Genomic DNA, 24709 nt, shown 5'->3' with positions numbered 1-24709 from the left:
CAGACGTGTGGCCAGGAGCTTGGTGAGGTGATGTCGCTGGTCATTCGAGTGGTCAACTTTATTGTTGCCCGAGATTTAAATGATCGCCAGTTTAAAGCTCTGTTAGAAGAAGTTGGGAATCATTATCCCGGTCTGCTTTTACACAGCAACGTGCGTTGGTTGTCAAGGGGGAAGGTGCTCAGCCGTTTTGCAGCTTGCCTGAGTGAAATCCGGACTTTTTCTTGAAATGAAAGGTGTCAAGCATCCCGAGCTAGACAACACTGACTGGCTCCTGCAGTTTCACTATCTCGTGGACATAACTGGCCATCTCAACCAGCTCAATGTGAAAATGCAAGGTATTGGAAATACAATCTCATCCCTTCAACAAGCAGTGTTTGCATTTGAAAGCAAGCTGGAAGTCTTTCTCAGGGACATTGAAACAGGTCGTCTTCTGCACTTTGAAAGACTGCAACAATTTAGAGATGCATGTGCCTCCACTCAACATCTGGATCTCCAGCAGCTAGCTGGCTTTACGTCCAATCTCCTGCAGTCATTCAAAGCACGTTTTGGAGAATTTCGTGCGCGCACTGGTCTTTTCAAGTTCATCACTCATCCACATGAGTGTGCAGTGGACAAAATCGACCTGACATGCATCCCCGGGGTCTCTATCGGAGACTTTGAGCTGGAAGTTGCTGACCTGAAGGCATCAGACATGTGGATGAGTAAGTTCAAGTCACTTAATGGAGAGTTGGAAAGTCTTGCGCGACAGCGAGCAGAGCTGGCGAGGGAACACAAATGGACAGAAATGAAAAATCTTCAACCTGAAGACCAGCTGATTCTTAAAACTTGGAACGAGCTTCCTGTGACATACCACACAATGCAGCGTGTGAGTTTTGCCGTATTGACCATGTTTGGCTCTACTTATGCATGTGAGCAGTCATTCTCGCATATGAGGAACATTAAGACCAACCTACGCTCACGTTTAACCGATGGAAGCCTCAACGCCTGCATGAAGCTCAACCTCACCACGTATGAACCAGACTACAAGGCCATCAGCAAAACCATGCAGCACCAGAAGTCGCATTAAAAGTAAGACATATTTAATTTATTATACGTTAAAAATACTATATGGCTCTCAATGAAATATATTTAGAAATATTTGGCTTTTATGGCTCTCCCAGTCAAAAAGGTTCCTGACCCCTGCCCTAGCTGGTTCATTCGGAAAAGGATGCCTACAGTGTTCACACGGTGCATGGAGGCCCGCACCCTCTCCCACTGGACTCTGAATCCTCTGGACTGCAAGGTTCCCTTAACCAGGCGGTACCCAGCATGAGGCATGTCTTTTTTAATGTCAGTTACCAAATTGTCTAACTCTGTATCTGAACAGGTGCTATAGAGTGCTCTGACAGAGAAAGCAGACTCTGACATTCGTCTGTAAATAGTACAAGTGGACACTCCCATTAGGTTAGCAATACAGGGCACTGGAAGACCCAGGTTAAGAAGATGGAACAGGGAATCTGGAGATAAATCAAATCTTGGATGCCCAGTGACTCCATGGGTAACCTGAATTAATACTTTGGGGACCCTATTTTGTGTTTCCTCAACAACCAACTTGTGTAGCTCTGTGAGTGCATCTACAATAGCCTTTGGGATGAGAAGAGCACTAAAAAGAACAACCTCCTGAGAACAGACAAACTCAAGGTAATCGATGTCAAGTGGCTGCTGACGGACAACATGTAGAACTCGTGTATGGAGCCTCTCCAACATGCTTTGTACGAGCAATTCCTAGATAGAAAAGGAAAAGGATGAGCAAGTGAGGTGAAACATTTTGGTAACTTAGATATTTAATCATGGCTGGTAAGCAGGGGTTGAATTGGGTACACATTACGTTTATTTTCAGTTTTCATTGTAAATATACCCACATAAGAGAACCCAATTTAACCCCTGCTGATAAGTTTCTATATTATATGTGATATTGGCAGATAACCAATGTGAAATGTGTACCTGGTGGTCCAATATCTGCATAAAGTGTCAGTGCCCTCTGTTTAGTTTGAAAACAGTTTAAGTTATAAATTGGGTAATTTGCACACCCTATTTGAACTGATACTAACACTGAACCAATAGGATCAAACTATCTGACGTCGCGGTTGGCGCCACATAGTAGCTCGTGGGCAAAACACAGTAGCACCAACACAATACTGTTTTAAAATGATTGGAACACAAGCAAATAGAAGACTATAACTATGCTGCTAATCGGGTGGTATAGTAGAATAAGCAAATACATGTTAGACGAGGTAACAAACGATCATTTCACAGATTTTCTCATAAAATCACAGAATCCCTGTCTTTAGCATGTCATGGTATGGTTATTACAGACTTTTCAACTAACCACAAAGACTTGTCTCATTCATGTAGTCTACTGATGGCTATATGTATTTATTCATTTACATATATGTTTACAAGAACCGATTACTAAAAATAAATAAAAAACGAAAATTAGCCTAGCTTGTTGTAAACTAGCTCCTGCAGTCTGCTCATACTCATGAAACAGTAACTTAGTTGAGTTAACATTGGCTTAAATTAAATTGGAAAAATTAACAAACTCACCTGTTGGCCGCTCATTGTGAAATGAGTTCGGGAAACAGATCGCTGGATTGCTAGAAACACCTGTCATCAGACTGGTAAGGGCTGCTCAACCTCCCGATGGACTCAGTAGCGCCCCCTGCTGCCGTGGAGCACGTGCCCATATATATATATATATATATATATATTAGGGCCGGGACTTTAACGCGTTAATTAAGATTAATTAATTACACAAAAATTAACGCGTTAAAAAAACTAACGCATTTTAATCGCACTTATTTTTGCACCGCGGAACGTTTCTCACTGGATGAGTTTCAGGGGTACCGATTATACTGGAGCACCAACTAACGTTCATGACTTCAAACAACAACAAACCACAGTGAACAATAGTCAAACATGAACGAACAAGCTGATGAGACCGCTTTGGTTGGCCCCGTGGATGAGACATTTTGTTTTAAAAAACGGACGGATGGAAGCATCGATAAGAGCACGGTTGTTTGCAAATTATGCAAAAAGGAATTTGCATATCACCGCAGCACATCAAGCCTCAAGTATCACCTCAATGCAAAACCTATAGCAGCTAGCGTAGAAGCTAGCGTGGACGTTAGCCCGACTCGGAGTACAAGGACCCACACCCAATTCGCGTTGATCAAACAGTGGCCTATGCAACAGAGAGATTTATTTTTCATCAGGATATTGGAAGAATAGGAGGGATTGAGGTCAATCACTGGCACTTTTTTATTTTTATTTTAAATGGTAAAGTACACTTTATGTTGAACTACTTATTATGTTGTTGGTGCAACTTGCACTTTATGTTGAACTGTTTATTGTTTTGGCCAAGGTTATTGAGAGAGTTGGACTGAAATTGATTAGATTTTTTAAATCAACTATTGATAAATCAACAAAGTCTGTTATGGCCTCTGAAGCAACAGAGAGATGTTTTCTGATAGTCAGGGTTTCCAATGTTCTGAATGTACTTGAAAGTATTGTGTTATACTTAAAAAACAAAGTGTTATAGTTTACAGAAGGTCTACCTACCTATAGGTTACCTGAATCTCTGAAATGTACTATATTCCTAAATATGCTATTGCTACACTTTATGGCAAAAATTGCACTTTTCTGTTGGTCTTGGATAAGTACCACCTTGAAAAAAATAAACAATGTTTTGTTGCTTAAGCTTAGGTATTCAGTCATTATTCAATGGTATACTAAAATCCATGTGAAAAAAATTGCTTCTCACTGTTCTCAGGTCAAATATTTATATGTGATTAAAAATGCGATTAATTAATTACAAAGCCTGTAATTAATTAGATTAATTTTTTTAATCGAGTCCCGGCCCTAATATATATATATATATGCATGTGCCAGCCACGGCGGAATATTACTGCCAAAAGTCACCTGAGTATATATACGTTTTTTCTTTGCAAAACTAAATGCATTAGTTTGTAGATGATGTTTTGTATTTGCAAACCACATTGTGTTTGTTAGTGAATCATGAGGCATTTTTAAAACCTGTTTAGTTTGTTTGTGGAGTTATGGCAGGAAATTAGCTCCATAGTTATTGTTCAGTTAAAATGCATTCAGAGAATGTCTGCCATCTTATATATTTCTATTTAAGGCTTTACTGATGTGCCACAATAATGTCACCTAATGTTATTCAGTTAAAATATCAATATTTTGGCTTTCCAAGTTAACATTGATTGATATGACTGCGATTAAATCAGCATATACTACTGCCAGGGGATGCCACCCCTCAACATCTACTGCCACCCTCTTGCCACCCCATGAATATTTTTCTAGATCCACCAGTAGGCTATATTTTTATTTTCGTTGATTTAATAAGTTAATTTCAGGACAACTTTGGGAATTTTGTTTGTTTGTTTTGAGATTTAAATAGATTTTGAAAGTGGAGATAGAGAGAAAGAAGCAGCGCTGTCTGCTTAGTTGCAATACTGTAGCTCAAGCCTTTATGCAATTTAGGCCTATACATTGTTTATGTTATTTATATGCCTGTGTGTCCATGGTTTTGAGTCTGTGTGTGTTGAGCGCAGCGCAGTCTGCCTTTTGCAGTACAGTAACTAAAGTAGGACTAAGCATTCCGAGTTTTTTGTAGACCTGTCTGCCCGTTGTGATAGATGTTTTGTAATGCACTGTTGAGGAACCTGCGACCCAAGTTCTTCATCTCTGACCTTGTCAGGTATTGAACATTCAATAAATAAAGAACACAGAATTATTAAATATAAAACACAGAATTTGTGTGATTATACTAAATGATTTACAAATAAACACCACTGCATATTTACAACTGTTACACATGCTGATGTAACACAAATGTTTCCAACTTGGGATCAATAAAGTATATTTTATCTTAAGATGATTGATGGCTACTGCCATATTTGCTAAATGTCCCTCTGAACCTTGACAAGTGCATGTTTCAGGCTTATCAATTAACAACAGGAGGGGTCACAGACATAAGACCAGCTGTTAAATAAAGCTCTTCTGACCTTAGCTGTCATGTGGGTATATATTAATGCTGCCCATTATGGGCACAAGCAATTTTCACCCATTTATTAATTATATGTTTTAAATGTGATTGTTTCCTATCCCCTAAACCTCCAGGACTGTACACAGTTTAATACTGGCAACTCCTAACAATTCCCAGCAGAGACATGCCATAGAGAACATGTTGCGAAACACACAATAGCCAGCATGTGTTGTTCTGGGGACGGGGTGGGGGAGGGGGGACGGGGTGGACCGGTTCAAATCCAGTTTTGGACAGTCTGCCATGGTTCCATTCCATTTCAAAGTGTTGTTCGACGCTCGGCGTAACCCTTGGCCGGCGCGCACACTCAAACATCCAATAACAAAGCTGGAGGACTATCACAGGGGTTGCGTTCGAATAGTCCATTTAGCTTCGGAACCTTCCTAACCGAGTGAAATGACCCGGAAGTCCCTCAGTGGCAGCCATGATAAGTGCCGTTCGAATTCTCTAGAATGATAGGAAAGGAGGTTTCAAACTTCCTTTATAACCTCCTTTAGCTTAGGAACCACTGGACCTCCTTTACCGAAAGGAGAGGAGAAAATGCTGCCCCACAATGCCTTGCAGCCGCAGCATTTGACGTCACACAACAGTCAGCCGTTCACGGACACAAACGATTATGACGGAGAAATTATATCATGAAAGTTACGGTGCTTATTAAGCATTTTAAAACGTATGTGGTAAGTTGCCAAAGTGCTTTGTTTTGAATGTTCATCAGTATTATAATCAAAAAGAGAAATATGAACGTTAGTTTTTACTGAAATGATCAAATAAAGTCAACATTTCAGTGAGCTGTGTGGGGTTTGTTCAACTTTTGAAAGATGTTTGAATGGTAATATACACAGTGATAGGTGTTAAAGACTAAGGTTTATAATAAATACATTTGTATTGATTTTAAGATATTTTCATAGTTCATACAATCCTAGGTATTGGGATCATTTGTATTAATGTGGATCGGAGGGAGAGGGTGACGAGCATAAGTTTCACTTTCATTTTTTATTTCAATTCCAATTTTGGTCATGAAGAATATGTTTCTCTGTTGTTCATAAAGCATAAAGCAACAGCATCAGAGCACGGTGCAGAGTCTCTAGATGAGTCCGTCGTTCTTATTAAACATCCATGTTGTAGTCCGTTGTATAGAAAACTGTAGTTTCCATAGTTTCCCCACAGCAGCAGACGCACACAATGACGTCCGCTGGCGCATCATAAATACGTCGGAGAGTGAAAGTGCATTTCGGATTCTGTAAAGTACCGCAGTCTCTTCTCCTAAGTCCTTTTGAATTCTCCTATCCACTATCCCTTAACCCCGTGACGTTTCACTCAGAGGTCAAGGAATAGGAGATAGGGTTAGAACTTAGGAGCTGATTTTTAAACTATCCGAACGCAACCAGGGTTTGTCAAGCAAAGCGGAGAGAATACTTACTTCAGGGTGTAAAATTCTCTAAAGCAACTACTATGAGCTGCTCCGACCCTCGGTCCTGACGGACTCCAACTTGTGTTTATAAATCAAACAAATAAATAAACTCAAGGATAATTATGTGTTATTGTTGAGTAAATAAAAGTGTGTGGTTTAGAAAATAATACAAAATTAGAAGGATAAAACGATTAAACAATACAGATTTCAGCATTCTGAGCCCCTACTCTCCCCATAACTGACGGGAACAAAAGTCCTACATTATTCAATTAAAATAAAGAAGTAAAACAATAAGTGTGGCTTGATATTGAGTAGGCTAATAAAAAGGTTGATAAACGCTGTGAGAATGGATCTGCGGGTAGCATTCGCTCGCGATCTCAAGTCGTCTACAACATACGTTTAGGGAGCTAGGCTATATAGAAGCCTATGGACATCCCGGAAAGTTGAAAATGCACGCTAAGCCCCCCCCCTTGCGTTGGAAAAAGCCGACACAGGGGACCTTGACATAACGTCAACATACCTGGGAGTGAGGATGTGTTGTCTCAGTGGAGTGGTGAGCACGAAAACCAAACTGCATTGGGTGGAGTGGAGCGAAACCTTTATCTAAATGTTTGGTGATTAGTTTTGACACCCATTTCTCAGCTACCTTAGAGACACAGGGGAGGATGCTGATTGGTCTGTAATTGGGCATCATTGCCTTATCCCCAGATTTAAAGATCGGTGTCACTGTGGCCACCTTCCAGGACGATGGAACTTCCCTCGTGCTGATAGATAGATTTCTTAGCATATTAATTGGTTTTATTAGACCGTCAATATTTGTCTTTATAAAGTTGGTGTCTAAATCATCTGCATCCCTAGCCTTAGAACCTCTTAACCCTGAGATTATATTTTTTTACCTCCACCTCTGTGATTTCCTCCAGGTCAAAAACTGGATGTGTATCCACAATCGGGCTAGGTGAGACCTCAGATGGCGGGAAGAGCTTTGTGATGTCCACAGCACTATTTATAAAATACTCATTTAGAGAGCTGGCCAACATTGCAGGGTCTTTTATCAGGGCATCATTGATTTTTAATTCTAGAGCATTATTTTCCTGTTTCTTATGTTTACCTAATAGTTTATTTAGGATTTGCCAAACGTTTTTACTGTTACCTTTCGCACCTTCAATTATATTGATGAAAAAGTTAGTTTTGGCCTGTCTTATTGTTTGTGTTACTTTGTTACGAGCATGAGTGAATTTCTGTCTGTCAGTGGATAGTGCGGATTTCAAGCTCTGCTTTAATAGTTGGTCTCTGGATTTCATTAAATTCCTGCACTGTAGATTCAGCCAGGGAGGATGGTGTTCCTTCCTGTCCCTAACTGACCCTCTCCTTGAGAAGGAAGACATTGTATCATTCATTTGAGATATAAACAGATTACTGTTTTCACCAATGTCTTCAGAGGACAGAGTGTCCCCCCAATCAATCATTTTCACTGCCTCCATAAAACGTTGTTGCAGGTTTTTGGGGATAAAGCGTGAACCCAAGGCAGGGGTTTTAGCTGAGGCCATGAGTTTCCTGGCAAAAAGAACAAGATTATGGTCAGAAAGACCAGTCAGGAAGTTGTAGGTTTTAACTATTCTGTCAGCTTTGTTAGTAAATACTAAATCTATCATAGTCTTGGAGGTTTTGGTTATTCTAGTCGCTTGATCCATGAGTTGTATTAAGTTGTGTTTATCTGTGATCCGTTTTAAGCTCTTTCTATTTTGTTTGTTATTCCAGTTGATATTAAAGTCTCCTGCAATAATTAGCTCTTTGTTGGAGTCACAGGAATTCAGCAGGAGTTTTACCTGGTCATAAAAATCCACCTTAGCGGTGGGTTGTCGATACAGGCAAATCATGGTGAGGGACATTTCCTCAGAAAGTGTGATTTCCACACCAACACAATCTAATTCTATATTAACCTTTTTCGGACCACTGATTTATTTATTTTGGTGACGATCCGACCTCCATGCTGCTACTCTGGTTCAAACTACATCCACCAAACAATATGATTTATCTCGACCTCCCCAAAATAACCAAAATCTGACACGATGTGAGATGTCTTTTTTAGCTTTTCTGTCGTCATTTCCTGCGATCTTCTTCATAAAGTCAGTCAAAATGAATGAATGAATGGGCGTTTCTTTGACTATTTATAGGTAAATATGAGCGTTACGTGAAGCCCGCAAAAGCTGCACCGCATTTCGAGTCGATTGTGATTTATAAAAGGGAAACCGGCGTAGGGAGTGCCGTACGCAAGTCCTGCGCCGGTACGCAGTCTTTTATGAATCGTAAAATGTCTGTGCGTATTTATTTGCTTTGTCCTACGTAAGCAACCTTCCCACGTCAATCCTACGCAAGGCTTTATAAATGAGGCCCGAGCCAAAAAAAAGCCATGCTACGCGCTGCAGTGGAAAAGCGCCATTAGAGATGTCCCGCTACTTAGCCAGTCAGGTACAATGTGTTGGAGCGCGAGTCAATAGGAGTGCGAGTGTTACATAGTGTTGTCACTATGTTTGTGAGAGAAACTCCCTCTGAAGCGAACACAGGGATTTTAGCCTTTGTAGACCATTTACACACAACATGCACAAAAAGCTACATAACACACTACAGGAAAGGAACATTATCTATACAGTGAAATGGTCTGTATTTGTTTTGTTTTCCTGTCATGTAGCCTAAACTGATGTTTACTCTTTGTAACCAACTGCTGGAATGACACACACAGAGTTCCTGTTGAATAACCTTTTATTACAGCACACAAAATAAAAACATCACATGAAGGAAAACTCTGTCTCTCCTCACTGAGAATGAGGACAAAGGTAAAGCAAGGATTCCTTTGGATATCAAAATGTACCCTCTCTCCACTTCTGTGGAAGGCAAGAAAACTATATTCCTATTGAAATAATCATTGACATTCAAGCAGTGTTATGTAAAGTCTTGGTGCGTGCCATTATAGCAGAAATGCTCCAGATCAAAGCATGTTTTCAGTATTGAGTTTTGTGTTAGATCTGAATCCATTACATTCACAGACACTTTCATTATTCTCTCACAGGAGATTAGGTGACACATTATACATTATATTAACAGGCTTTTAATTTAAAGCCTTGATTCTCATAGCATATTGTACCACTTTTTACAGCCCTGTTACATTTATATACAACTCATTTGCAACAACAAATCAGTTTGTATATGGAAAGTTATGCTGCCTGGAAGTTTCCTATTCAGATAATGAGGAAATGTCAATTAAATAATGTGAGTTAACCAATGGGTGGCAAGGTGTCGCTACTGAATGTAAAATTATCGGAACATGAGCAGAAATCTTTAGCTGTATTTAAATATGAAATGTTATACAGATATAACATAATAAATCATCTTATTTTTCACATCTTAACCATGCAAATGTGGAGAGAAGGTACCAACAGAAGTCACTGAGCTCCTCACACTGCACTCTGTTCACCATGTAAGCAAAAAACGCAGATTCAAACTCTTATTAATTACATATTTACTGTAGGTGTTGCTGCATCACAGTCAACCTCCAGTTCTGACAGACAAACTGCCCTAATATTTTCTTTACAAAATATGCAGTATTTACATTGGCATTTACAAGCAACTTTTAAAAAAGAAAAAAAAAAAAAAACACCTGAAAGAGGAGCACAGAGCCAAAACATAAACAGTCTTATTATAAAATGTTTGAGATGAGCATCGACCAATTCATTATTGCTGTGCTTTGCGAATATCGGTGGGTTTGAGATTCTTAAGTTTCATTTCACCCTGAGGATCAAAAAGAAAGAATGTAGAATAAAACTGTTCAATATAAATATGTTTTGTATAAAACCACCAATAATATCAGTTGTTTTCTTGTAAGCATGATTCAAGAAGTTTGAGTTGGTTGTAAGACAAAACTGCAGTCAACACAACATAAATATAGTCCTTCACCGCTCAGAGGGAGGCACACTGTCACCTGACACATTCATCAGATTTAACCATGAGGTACAGTCGGTCTGAGGATGTTGACATGTTGGGGAATTTTCAGTTTACAGTCATCTCCACCTGGTAGTAACATGTGCTCTGTATCTGGATAACATCTGATCAGAGACCTGTGTATTTACACCAACAAAAGATGTTCCTATCCCTTAGCAAGGTTGCTACCTGAGTGAAATAACCCAGAAGAACCAAAGGGTCAGCCATGATAAGAGCTGATTGAATTCTCTAGATGATATTAGAGACGCTTCAACTCCTTCATCTCAGGACAATCCTCAAAGAAAAGAAAGTAGATCATGATATCCCATAAAACGTGTTCACAACTGGAACAAATGAAAACAACGTGAAAGACTCTTGAGGAACAGTTTTGACAGACAAGGTAAGAGTGGTGTTCTAACGCCACTGACACCAAAACTAACACCAAACACATGGTATGAGGTCATAAGAGATATAAAGGAGAATTTAAAAGGACTTAGGAGAAGACAACCGCAGTGCTACGAGTATACCAATGCACTGACTTTAGGATACGTTATTATGTGACGGCGGATGTTATTTATTGTTGGACGCCATCATCTCCACTCCTTTATTAAAGCTGCCACTTAAATACTTAAGCTTGCTAGCTATCTGATTTCTTTGGTATTATTACCAGAACCGTTGACACATGGCTGAGATCTGACAACACTTTCAGATGATGTCGGGCTGATCCAATTGCTTTACATTTACACCAAACATATCCAGATACTGAGTGCATGTTAAAACCAGATGTTGGTAACACCTCATGCAAACCCTCCCTATTGTGTATTCTACGACGAAACATCCATACCAGCTCCTTGGAGCTGACCAAACCCAGATGTTTCCGCCCCCATTGCTGCTCTCTGCCATGTGCTGTGTTCAAACACAGTGTCTATGTCAGGACGTTGGCTTAAATGTTCAATATTACGTCAAAAGAAAGACAAAAAGCAAGCAAAGCCACTGAGGAGTTCAACATGACTTCCCTTTTTTCATGAACATCAGTCTCTCAAGACGTCATCATCCATTCCTTCATCCATCCATGAGCTCACACACACACACACACACACACACACACACACACACACACACACACACACACACACACACACACACACACACACACACACACACACACACACACACACACACACACACACACACACACACACACACACACACACAGGGACAATGAGCTGAACTTGGGTCTACTTTCTCTGTTTGGTTGTTCCAGGTGTTGTCAGGAGGTCGGTTTGAAATGGAAGTTTTGATGACATTTTCAATATCCATTCGGCTACAAGAGAAATAGCCACATATACAAATTTGTTAAAAGTAGCAACCATTTCATGGCTGACTGGCAGACTTAAACCCTTCATGTATATTTAGACTGCTTCCGCAACTAAATAGTTTGATAACAGAAATGTTATTAATCAACATGCAGCTTCTTTAGGACCCAGATCAGAAGTCAGAAGTCACTTAAGAGAGTGGGTTGCAGTTATGTGTGTTTTTTTTTTAAATTGTATTTATTTATTGTTAAAATGTGTTAGTGTGGTTTACCATACTAAGAGTAGAGGATGAGGGGAATATTATTTATATATACAATATATATTACTGATATCCAGATTTCTGTAGATTAACAATCATTTTGTGATTCTGAATGTGTGTAAGAACGTTGACTGAAAACCTTTCTGAAACGTTTATCCCCTCTCATTTGTGGAGAAAAGTGTGGACCCTTTCAGCTCATTGTCCCAGTAGTTTGTGATGTCACTTCCTCTCTCTATGAGCCTCCATCTGCAGCTACAATCATATCTCTCTCATTAAGGTACAAAACATAGTTTGTCTTATCATAGCCATTACAAACAATTTACATATATTACTGTTCAGTGAAATGTGTAGTATGTGTGCTATTTACATTGAGTATCCAGTCAGGTATAACAGTTAGGAGAGATATGCCTGTGTGTGTGTGTGTGTGTGTGTGTGTGTGTGTGTGCGCGCGCGCGCGTGCGTGCGTGCGTGTGTGTGTGTGTGTGTGTGTGTGTGTGTGTGTGTGTGTGCTGTATTTGCTGAAAGACTGTTTCCTGCATGCCTTGTACAGTGTTTGTACTGCTGGGCCTTCATAAAGTGTGTGTGTGTATGTAAGCGGTCTATCTGTTCCTTTTGTGTGTTTGTATGTGTGTGTTGTGTGGTATTACTTCATTACATGTGCCAAAATCTCCTCCCTCAGTGAGTGTCTTGGCAGTTCAGTGTGTGCATGTGACTGCATGCATGTCACTCGTGTGTGTGTGTGTGTGTGTGTGTGTGTGTGTGTGTGTGTGTGTGTGTGTGTGTGTTTAGGAGGACATGCCGTTGACCAGGCTCCTCAGCTGTTTGACTACAGTCTCTATCAGCTTCTGTTTGTCTCTGTCGTTCTTCCTGAACTGAGAGAAGATGTTGTTCTTCTTACTGGTGTCCTTCATCCTGTCAGAGAGGAAGACAAAGAGACGAGTCAGACAGATGTTTAGGAGGTGTGAAAGTAGCCAGTCAAACTCTAGTGTGGACAAAACACTGGGGAAAAAACTAAGGCTGCAGCCACACGAGGACGATAACGGAAACAAACCAAAATCGTTATCAAAAAAGTCTTCCGTCCTCACGCAACAGGCACCAGAAACGTGTCCGTCCACACGAGACAGCTCGAACCGCTGGAGACACTGTAGTACATATGCCAGGCCTGTAAGTGGCGCTGTACTTCTGCCACAAAATACACCAAAAGCAGCGAAGAACACTTCTCGCGCATGCATGGTTGCCCTTCTGTTTATTCTCCGCGCTGGCTTTAGCAGCAGAGGTGGGGTTTCGCCGGTCAACATGTCCGTTAAAGTTTAAATCTTCCGGACAAAAGGAGAAAAGTGCCAGTCAAAGGTCTTCTTTGTTATTTATAGAGCTTTAAAACAAATGAATAACGACTCTATTATAATATAAGAATAATAGATGGAGGACGGAGCCTCTCTTTTCCTCCCCCTCTCCTGACAGCCAGTCAGTATCCGTGGTCTCATACAGCTGGCTGATCCAGTAATGAGTGACCCGACAGTCAAAATAAACATATTTATAACTAGTTTAGGTAGTTTGAGAGGTAATTAAAATAGCTAAGAGTGATGATCTAACTTGAAGTGTGTGTTTTGTTCCGCTCATCGCTCCATCAAAGCGGGCGGAGCTGCAGGTGATCATGCAGAGCTGCGTGTTTCCTCTCCTGTCCAATTAGACTTCACTCGCGTTTATGTCCATATCGATCAAATCTAGCTGGAAGCTCCTGCTGGGTGCACTGCCCTGCGAGATACCAGGACCTGGCTCGAAACACTCGGTTGTTGTTGGCGAAACACATCAGTAATGACGCGGGGGAAACGGGGGTGAGCAGGACAGGTGGGGAGAGGCGGGGCTATTGCGTCATCGTTATCAGGAAATGATCATTATAGGGCGTAGACACAGAGCCGTTTGGCCCCCTAGAGCGTTTCGACCAAAGATCTACCCACCTTGGGACCCGTTATCGTTTTATGCGTTTCCATGTCGGCCTTGTGTGGCCGAGCCGTCTATCTCAGGGGTTCCCAACCTTTATTGTGCCAAGGACCGGCAGATACATTAAAAACAATGTGCGGACCGGTTGTCAATTTTGGCTGATTTTAATATTTACTCACCAGCAGGTGGCAACAGAGGCTAATTGTATTTAACAGCCTGAAGAAATACCAATATGCATCCAACATATTAATAACGTTAAAAACCAGGATACAATTAAAACAAAAAATTAGGACCGTTTTACAAATATTAATATAATATATAATGTGATATAACCTAATATAGGTGGCAACAGTGGCTAATTGTATGTAACAGCCTGAACAAATAATATATGCATCCAAAACATATTAACAACGTTTAAAACAAGGATACAATTAAAACAAATTAGGACCACTGTACACATATTGATATAACTGAAATGTCAGGGAGACCCCTGGGCTTGTTTGCCAGCCATAATAACGTCATACCGGGGCGTTCGTTCCGGTGCACTCCGACAGCATTTAGCACTACATCGAGATTAAGATTAAACTAACTTCTTTTGGGAGCACCAACATACCTATGGAGTTGGCCAGATGTGTGTAAATTACTGTTCATGGTAATTTGAAAACAAATGCCGATGTTGGACACACACAAACGCACCGAACATAAACACACACAGCGGAGCTGAGCAGAGCACATACACACACACACACACACACACACACACACACATAATGCGCCTTTGTGACCGGACATTTCCTTCATACAACGAGTAATAGGGGGAATAATCGGCCGTTCGATGTGTGTGTGTGAAACGTAGCAGCTTGCAGTGGGGAACACAGTGAAGGCGGTGTGTAGGCGCTGGTGCTGCACTTCTCAGAGGCTGCCTCCTGATGCTGCAGCCATTTCATGAAGTGAAGGAGGTTTTACAAATAAAAAAAATAGCTCTACACCCTTTTTTCGCAATGTCCTTAAATTAAAGTCAGAGTTCGAAATATATCTCAAATAATGTATGCACTGCCATTTCCCCAGAAACATAACAGTCTGCGATTAAACGGATGTCTCCTGTGTGCTCCACGTCCTATTGGCGCACCGGTAACTTTCTCTGTGCACGAGAGGCTGAGACCTTATGCTAACCAATTTTGATTTATTTTGTATGTTTTGTATGAAATAATATGACTGGTATAGGTGCAAAAAAATAAATAAAAAAAAAGGTGGGGTTGGGAACCCCTGGTATCTGATAGCAGAGAACTGTAGCAGATACGACCGTTATCGTCCTTGTGTGGCTGCAGCAGGCTGTGAAAGCAGAACACTAGAACCACAGGAGCTAATAGATCAACGTCTTGCTCGTGCGTTGCATGATGGTTAGTCATTTTGTCCGACTTTCTCTGGAGGCTCGCTCACATGAGACGTTGAAATCTCGCGGGACACAGACGCCCGCAGCCTTGAGAGCGAGGCGCGGCGAGGCGGCGCAGTTCCTCTCCACGGGCTGCGGAGGCGAAATGCTTGATGGGAAACGACTCGCTGGTATCTCGAGCTGAGCGCTCATTGGTGGTTTTTACCCCGTGCTGCTGATGAAACTCTCCAATTGGCTCGGCAAAAGTTTGTTGTTGCTTTGTGTCAGTTTTACCTCGCCACTTCCAGTCACATTTTTCCTCATTGTTCCACAATGTTTATCATCATGAAATTAATATCTATATATTTTTATACTTGCACTGCTTACCGTTTTCATACTTTATATATCTTAGCATATTCATACACACCTTTCATACTGCTCACAGGCTGCTGTGTATATCTAGTGTATTCATACACACTGTTCATAGTGCTCACAGGCTGCTGTGTATATCTAGTCTAGTGTATTCATTCCCCTCACTGTTTATTCATCGTTCAATTCATTCTATCTTTTATTCTGTAGATTGTGTACATTACTTTTCACTTTACTGCTTTGTGCACTCCTGGTTAGAAGCTAAACTGCATTTCGTTGTCTCAGTACCTGTAATCTGTGCAATAACAATAAAGTTAAATCTAATCTTGAGCAGGAACAAATGTATTTACTTAGTACATATCTGACATTAACGATTAAACACATTTGTGCATTCTTTATAAATGCAAACCGAGTCCAGCCGACTCCGGAGGTGGCGGTATGCACCTTAAAGTTGTTTGCAATCCGCCAAAAAACAGAGAGGAGAAGAAGCCGACTCCTAGCTGTCCGACTTCAGGCGAGCATTTTGAGACCTCCCCCCGGCTGCGATCGGCTATTCTCGTCTACTTTCGAGGCGAGCCGCAGCTTGTCTCAAACAAGCCTGATGACTGCTGAAGACTTTAGTGGGAATTCAGAAACTAAACTGTTATAAAATCCATCTGCTGAACTTGAACTCTTTAGAGAGCGATTACCGAACCTGTGCCAGTGTGGAGTAACTCATATAAAAGATCATTTTGTAATCATGTGTGTCACAATGTCATTGTGGGGTTTTCCTCCCAATCAGGATCACCCTTATATATTCATCAATGGCATTTAGTCTTAATAAAACTCTCTATTGTGCGTTTATAAAGTGGAGACAATTCATTCTGTAGGAGGTGGAAACAATGTTGAGATGATCAGAGCATGCATGGGGACGACCAAAGAAAAGCAGTGAGGAAGCGGCACCTACCCTCTGTAGACTCTGAGCAGCAGCAGAAAAACAGCAGAGAAAAAGATTTAGGATCAGAAAAGCACCAATAAATCTCAAGCAAAGCAGACAAATTCATATAAATTACATGCAAGCATTGTTGTAATAAAGTGCTGAAAATATCAAAGACAATGGCACAACTTTCACTGAAAACTTCTTAAAATAGGAATACAAAATATGTGTTGACATTTTATCACACTAACAATTTTCTTAAATTCTATAAGAATTCCGGTGTAGATTTTGTTCCCTTCTGTTCTCATACATCTCAACTATGGCACCTGTTTTTTGATTAATCCAAAAGCAAGCCTGGAACCCATCACCTAATCTTTTCCTTTTAATATCTGAAGGAAAGAGGGCAATAACCACCCACACTAAAACAAACTTATATAAGTGATTGTTCTGGTTAAGCCTGTTTGACTTCATTTTCACTACATGGGACGCGTTTTTACAACCCAGTTTAGATTAAACCACGCCCACTTCCACATTAATGTAGCTCTGGGTGACGTATAAAGAGAACGTCTGCAGCAAGAGGAACATTTGTTATCCTCTGACAGTGTTGGAGAGTAATAAAGTACATTTACTCAAATACTGTACTCATGTACAAAACGTGAAAAAAACAAAAAACAAGCTATTAAGCTAGAGTACATATTGGTTTTTAGTTCATTATATTTAAATTCATGGTGAATTCATACTAAAGATTATAATTAACATTTACTCAGCTATGCTTAACTATGACGTTCTTTCATATTGAGAAAGCGCTATTTCCATCTACTTTGAAAAAGATGCTCCATGAATTCATATTTGGTAAAGAAAACTCCTAGGCTGACGCTCTGACGCTGCACTGACTGAATAATAACCCATATCGTTTTTTTCCAAGCTATAGTAGATATGATATTACTTTTGTTAACATGGGGAAGTTCTCTTTATAGGTCCATAACGCAGTCACGCAGAGCTAAGTTAATGCAGAAGTGGGCGTGGTTAAATCTAAACTGGCTTAGAAAAAACTGAAAGACGCGAATGGGACAGCTACATTTGACTACACCACTTTTGGTACCAGTAAGGTTGAGCCTTACTGAGCCTTGTGCTTCATGTGCTTCATTCACTTCAGGAGCATGCTGACTGTTACACAGCACTCGATGGCTTAGAGAGGTTTGTTTCAGCCGAAAAGCACAAGACTGGTTTCCTCCATCGCTCTTTCCCCAAGTACACTCTCCAGCTCAAACCTCAGAAATCCAAAGGCCTGTAGAGCGCACATTCAGGCCTTAACTGTATATCAAATGTCCCCAAGAGAACACCAGAACGCTGGTAAACACGTTAGCAGCCGTGTGTGGACTCACTTCTCCAGCAGAGCCAGGGCAGTAGCTGGGTTCACTCTCAGATATTTGGAGGTTGGTTGGCCGTAGTCTGCCAGGTACGTTGACCAGTCCCACACCATGAACAGATCCAGGAGCTGTAAAACAGACACAACACTCAGAACAGAAGCCCACTTCAGAAACAGAAGAAGATTGAGGCTGGTGGCGGGTGACTGTTTGAACGTAAAGTTATCAGTCATTTTTGATTACAGGATAAATGACTTCAGTGTTTCAGCCAGTATTGTTGGGAGGAGGTCAAATGCTCCCTCCATGAGAGATAATACAAATATTGTCAAATATGGTGAGTTCTACAAAACATCAAAAATAGCATTTGCCCTACAGTAAAAAACGTTGGAACCGTCTGTTATCTTGATTCTATTCTTTCTTTCTTTGCGGCAGCGGACACAAATTTGAATCCAACCTGCTCCTCTTAAGCAAGTCTTCCCATTTATCTCCCCTTTCAAAACAGTCAATCTCCAAAATAGGGCAATCTGACCAAAAGCATTTTATATTTTTCAGTTTGAGCCCCAACATATGAATAAACTGATTAAAAGTTCCATTTAGTTGATGTCCCCACAGTGTTGCATTTCCACTAGAGCATAGTGCTAGTGATTCTTGATAATTATTGGTCAGTTGGAGTTAGTGTGTTTATTTGGGCCCTCTGCAGTCTAGGTTCGATTGAAGAGGTTTAAACTCTGGTTTGACAGTCCATCGATCATCTAACCCCTTGACAATCCTATTGTGAAGTTTGAACAAGAGCTCTGCTAAAGCAAAATGTACAGTTGCAAGAAAAAGTATGTGAACCCTTTGGAACTACCTGGATTTCTGCATAAATTGGTCATAAAATGTGTTCTGATCTTCATCTAAGTCACAACAATAGACAAACACAGTCTGCTTAAGCTAAAACCACACAAACAATTATATTTTTTAATTTTTTTATTGAACACACCATGTAAACATTCACAGTGCAGGGTGGAAAAAGTATGTGAACCCTTGGATTAAATAACTGGTTGACCCTCCTTTGGCAGCAATAACCTCAACCAAACGTTTCCTATAGTTGCATATCAGACCTGCACAACGGTCAGGAGGAATTTTGGACCATTCCTCTTTACAAAACTGTTTCAGTTCAGCAATATTCTTGGGATGTCTGGTGTGAATCGCTCTCTTGAGGTCATGCCACAGCATCTCAATTGGGTTGAGGTCAGGACTCTGACTGGGCCACTCCAGAAGGCATATTTTCTTCTGTTGAAGCCATACTGTTGTTGATTTATTTCTGTGCTTTGGGTTGTTGTCCTGTTGCATCACCCATCTTCTGTTGAGCTTCAATTGGTGGACAGATGGCCTTAAGTTCTCCAGCTAAATGTCTTGATAAACTTGAGAACTCATTTTTCCGTTGATGATGGCAATCTGTCCAGGCCCTGAGGCAGCAAAGCAGCCCCAAACCATGATGCTCCCTCCACCATACTTCACAGTTGGGATGAGGTTTTGATGTTGGTGTGCTGTGCCTTTTTTTCTCCACGCATAGCGTTGTGTGTTTCTTCCAAACAACTCAACTTTGGTTTCATCTGTCCACAGAATATTTTGCCAGTAGTGCTGTGGAACATCCAGGTGCTCTTTTGCAAACTTCAAACGTGCAGCAAGGTTTTTTCTGGACAGCAGTGGCTTCCTCCATTTTATGACCAACTTATGCAGAAATCCAGGTAATTCCAAAGGGTTCACATACTTTTTCTTGCAACTGTATGTTAACTCTAGCTTGTTTGAGGCATTGTGATGCACTTGACAATGTAACAGGAACATAATTACCTGCAAACACTTTGATTCTAAGCTTCCAGTTTCATTGATAATGTGACGATGGTAAACACTTTCGTATCTTGGGTCACTGCGTCACTCAGAAGAGTGAGAGAAGAAGGGAGGAGGGGGGTTCTGCTGCTTAAAATGATGGGTGTGAAGTCTAAACAGGAACATTTAAAATGACCCCCCCACGACCCCTGGTTAACCTGATGGAGATGACCCCCCCCCCTGCCCCACCCACACAGTGTATGCTAATGTCATATGGTGAAACAGCTGGGTGTTCGGCTCACGTTGAAAGAGCAGCTTAGTGATAATAGCATTATTCAGCGGACTCCGACACACAGAGAGAGGCTTAGCAACAAAGCCATTATTCTCACCTGGAGCTAAGTGATGAGCCACCAGCAGCAGCCATCTTACTCTGATGCTCACTCAGCCCTCCACAGCTCACAACAATTAATGTTAATAGGTAAGGAAAACTCCAATGGGTTACAACCACGTTCTGAAAAGAGAGTTTTGTGGACATTCTGCAGTGAGGTCGAAACATCTTAGGTGCAAGACTAATGCTCTCTGGTAGAAACACAATGACAAAACAAAACCTCGGCATTCCTCTATTCAAATGTCTTTATATTTACTGGGCCTGTACCAATTTAGGACTGATACATTATGATGCTTTTTTCTGGCCCTCCAAAATCAAGGTTCTTACGCAACCCAGTCTCACGGCATTTCGTGTTATAGTCACAACATTTAATCTTTTGATTCGTGTTCACCCTCACGATTTTCCCCTTTTTTTCGTGTCACACAGAACGATTTTAAAAGCAATGTATTTCTATTGGTAGTATGTTTCGTGCCTGCAGCACGTCTTTTTGTCCGTTCGGGTCTTAGAAGACCGGAAGCTGTGGGGTTCATAAAAACATGTTCTTACTCAATATCAAGCCACGATTATTGTTTTTATTTTAAATCGTATAATGTCTACATTTTTTTGTCGTCTGTGAGGAAAAGAAATGGGACTCAGAGCCAGAATACTGAAACCTGTATTTTTTTAAATCTTTTTTTCCTTCTAATTTGTTATTCTTTTCTAAATAACACACTGTTATTTACTCACCAATAACACACAATTATCCTTGTTTTTATTTATTTGTTTAATTCCATAATCTCGGGCTTTTTTGGCGTCCGTCAGGAACTGAATTTCAAAATAAAAATAACCGGAAACAGATGTAGGCCTATAAGGGACATTTCGAGCATCATTGCGATTGTCAACATTTCTGGGTTTAGGATGGCCGAAGACACTACACTACCCATAATCCCCAGCTATCGTTTAGGACTACAGTCCCCGTGATTAATCTTCAAGCTCTGGGAATGGATGTTGGAGTGGCAATGCGCCAAGGTTACGCCGAGCGTCAAACAGCTGTTTGAAATGGAACGAAACCACGCCAGACTATCCAAAACTGGAATCGAACGCCCCCCCAGAACTACACATGCTGGCTATTGTGTTTCGCAACATGTTCTATGGCACGTCTCTACTGAACGTTTTCGTTTTTCCCACAATTAGAAGTTGCCAGTATTAAACACATTGGTGTTATCAAATGTAAAACATATAATTAATAAATGGGTGAAAATCACTTGTATCCATAATGCGCAGCATTAATATATACCCACATGACAGCTCATTGTTACTTTGTAATTCTACTCCACTACAATTCAGAGGTTAACCTGGTATTTTTACTCCACTTCACCTATTTGAGTTACTTTGCAGATTCTGATTAATGATGTGAAATATAAAAAAACCTTAAATCAGACTTTAGTTACAGTACACCTGAATAAAATTCAGGGAAGGTGATTGTCAAGTACCAACAATCAGGAGAGATATTTGATAGTTGGTGCTTGAGAAGACTAAACATTTATCTGCAATTGACATGAATGGAAACGAGTAATAAAGCATATTCATTACTCGTTATTCTCTACTAATAGTTAATTAAAGACTGTATAATGGCTATTTTGCATATCCCTTTCAAGATTTCAAGATTTTCTAAGGTTTATTGACATATCATATACCTGGTGTAGTTATGCAATGAATGAAAAACTTCGGTCGCAGCTGAGCTTCCTCAACAGCGCATTACAAGACATCTATCAATATGTGTGTTTACCTCCACCATTAAACTGTCATATTCTGCACATTTCTTATACTATCTACATACATAAGAGTATAATTAATGTGTATAATATCAGTTAAAATAAGTGCTTCAACATAGTTATGCAGGAAAGCAATATATTAGACGTTAAGTACTTTTTCAGGCTTAATATTTATCTGTAGATACCCCCAAAGTGTTTTTCATATTTAAAAGAAGACCTTAATCTAAAGTATTATTTAATGTTTAAATAAAGGTTAATTCGTTTTTCTGTTTTGCACATCCTCCTATTAATATCTTTGTACATCCTGCACTAAACTGTTTTATTGTAGAGATCACTTATAGTATCTTCTTGATTTTTCATATTCTATATTTCTATCACAGACCTTCTACTTTCCCCCTATGAAAGTATGTACTCTTAATATTTTTTTAATCAAATATAAAACATAAAAACAATAATTCAATAACATGCTTTAACCACTAGGCGGTGCACACAAGGTACACATAGCCATAATAACTTTGTATTATTAGTGTAGGACATGTATGTACAACATCTGAAGATGTGTAGTTTTATTCATGCTTTCACATAATTTTACAGCATATTGCTATACTATTTCAGACTCAGTATGTATATTCTTATATTCAAAGAAAATCAGTAATATCTTTAAAAACTACAAGTCCTTTTATATCAGCTGTGCACCGTTATGGTGTAAATATAACCTATATACGAATTAGATCAAATGTAAAAGTCAGCAGAATTAGTGTTGATACTGCAAGTAGACGTATTGTGTGAAGAGAAATTGAAGATGTTGTTTAATTGTGGATATATTTATGATCCACGTCAAGTATTCAGTTTCGGCGGCATTTCTTCCAGTTTTTCCAAAAGTCTTCTCATCAGGGCTCTATAAATAAAGAATTACGGCAGATCTGTAATATGTAATGCAGCCGAACCGTGTATTACAATGCCGTTATGTGATGACTTTCAAAGAGAAAAGCAAGAACACTCGGAATGAAGTATTATTTTATTTTTTTTAAAGGTTTTTCCGATTTCATATCATATAAACACCAAATCCCAACATGCATTGCGGCTAAAACATCCAATCAGCGAGCTTAAACCATAGCTGATGTTCTTGGGTAATCGCTTGAAATGCCTACGTCTGTTTCCGGTTATTTTTATTTTGAAATTCAGTTCCTGACGGACGCCAAAAAAGCCCGAGATTATGGAATCAAACCAATAAATAAAAGCAAGGATAATTGTGTGTTATTGGTGAGTAAATAACAGAGTGTTATTTAGAAAATAATAACAAATTAGAAGGAAAAAAAGATTAAAAAAAATACAGATTTCAGTATTCTGAGGCTCTGAGCCCCATTTCTTTTCCTCACAGACGACAAAAAAAGTCAGACATTATACGATTTAAAATAAAAACAATAATCGTGGCTTGATATTGAGTAAAAACATGTTTTTATGAACCCCACAGCTTCCGGTCTTCCAAGACCCGAACGGACAAAAAGAAGTGCTGCAGGCACGAAACATAATACCAATAGAAATACATTGCTTTTTAAATCATTCTGTGAGACACGAAAAAAAGGGGAAAATCGTGTTGGTGAACACGAATATATAGATTAAAAGTCGTGACTATAACACGAAATGCCGTGAAACTGGGTTGTCTTACCGGGCCAACAACCGGGCTGAATATTCTAAACTAGTGACGTAAACACTCTCGACTGCTGAATGGTCAGAGAGAATCGCTGGCAAGGGGGCTACAACTACAACAAAATTAACATATTTGACCATGATTTAATTGTAATACACGTTTCAAAATGATGCCGAAGTAACAACATACTGATACCGGTTAGTAAAAACCATGAAATAATGCTTTGACAAGTCTGCAGACAGACGGCAGGCGAACAACCTTTTAAAATGCGTGTTTTCTAAATGGAGATCGGCTAAGCTAATGTTGTATATGCTCCGACCGTCCAAACTCACAACAACGGCCTATACAGACATAAATAAAGCAGCGACTGTATTCGCCATGACACAGACAGTCTGTGGTTTGTACTTGTTTAACTTTTGTCTAGTTTCTGAACAGATATGAGGAGCTGTGAGCTCTTAGTGCTAACAGCTAACAGCTGATGTTGGTTTTGGGTTTCGCATTGAAGATGACGTCACGGTTCCGCCTAGTACACTGCGTTACTAGTTACTGCCCCAGCTACTAAACTGTAATGGAAACGCAGCATAAAGTGAGCCTGGCCTACCAAGGCCTAGCTATACCGTACTAAGCCGTGCGAGGCCCTGCAGTGGAAATGCGCCAGATTCTGCTGGGTCATGTTATAAAAACATTGATATAGTAAACACTTCTGCGAAATATTCTTTTGGCATCAGAGAGATAAAGAGAAAGGCTGAGTGTGTGCATATTTACTGCATAAAGGTTGACCTTTCCTGGAAAAAAATCACTGAGGGCCATGGTGTTGAATGTTCAAATTCAGAATCTACCCTCCCAATATTTATCTGCATTAAGCTTTGAATGAATAGGCTTGCGGACACAAGTGGTTGAAATTAGGGATGCACCGATGCATGTTAGCCCTATTTACAACCATAGGCAAGTAAGGTGACATGCGGCGATGCCAGTCGTCCATATCTATGTTTTGCTCGATGGCTGGAAGAGGTCGCATTAGCAATTAGGATAGGAACACTGACTGGGTAGCATCTGTCTCTCACTCTTTTTTCT

The 24709-nt window shown here is 40.1% G+C and overlaps 1 protein-coding gene across 7 annotated transcripts in view; it reads right to left on the bottom strand.

Moving 5' to 3' along the window:
* Nucleotides 1-9257: 9257 nt before the first annotated feature.
* exoc6 (exocyst complex component 6) overlaps nt 9258-24709 on the bottom strand; it is a gene marked incomplete at its 5' end in the record, with an annotated part of 95737 nt that continues 80285 nt past the window's right edge. For all 7 annotated transcript variants that reach the window (XM_079658594.1, XM_079658595.1, XM_079658596.1 and 4 more), the window contains 2 exons: nt 9258-12977; nt 18049-18161. In XM_079658594.1, coding sequence (XP_079514720.1) covers nt 12851-12977; nt 18049-18161 — 240 coding nt within the window. In that variant the 3' untranslated portion in view covers nt 9258-12850. The remainder of the gene's footprint in view (nt 12978-18048; nt 18162-24709) is intronic.

This window comes from Notothenia rossii, assembly GCF_949606895.1.
Source record: "Notothenia rossii genome assembly, chromosome: 11".
NCBI lineage: Eukaryota > Metazoa > Chordata > Actinopteri > Perciformes > Nototheniidae > Notothenia > Notothenia rossii.
Note: the sequence above shows the minus strand (reverse complement) of the source record. Positions and strands in the feature narration are given on the sequence as shown.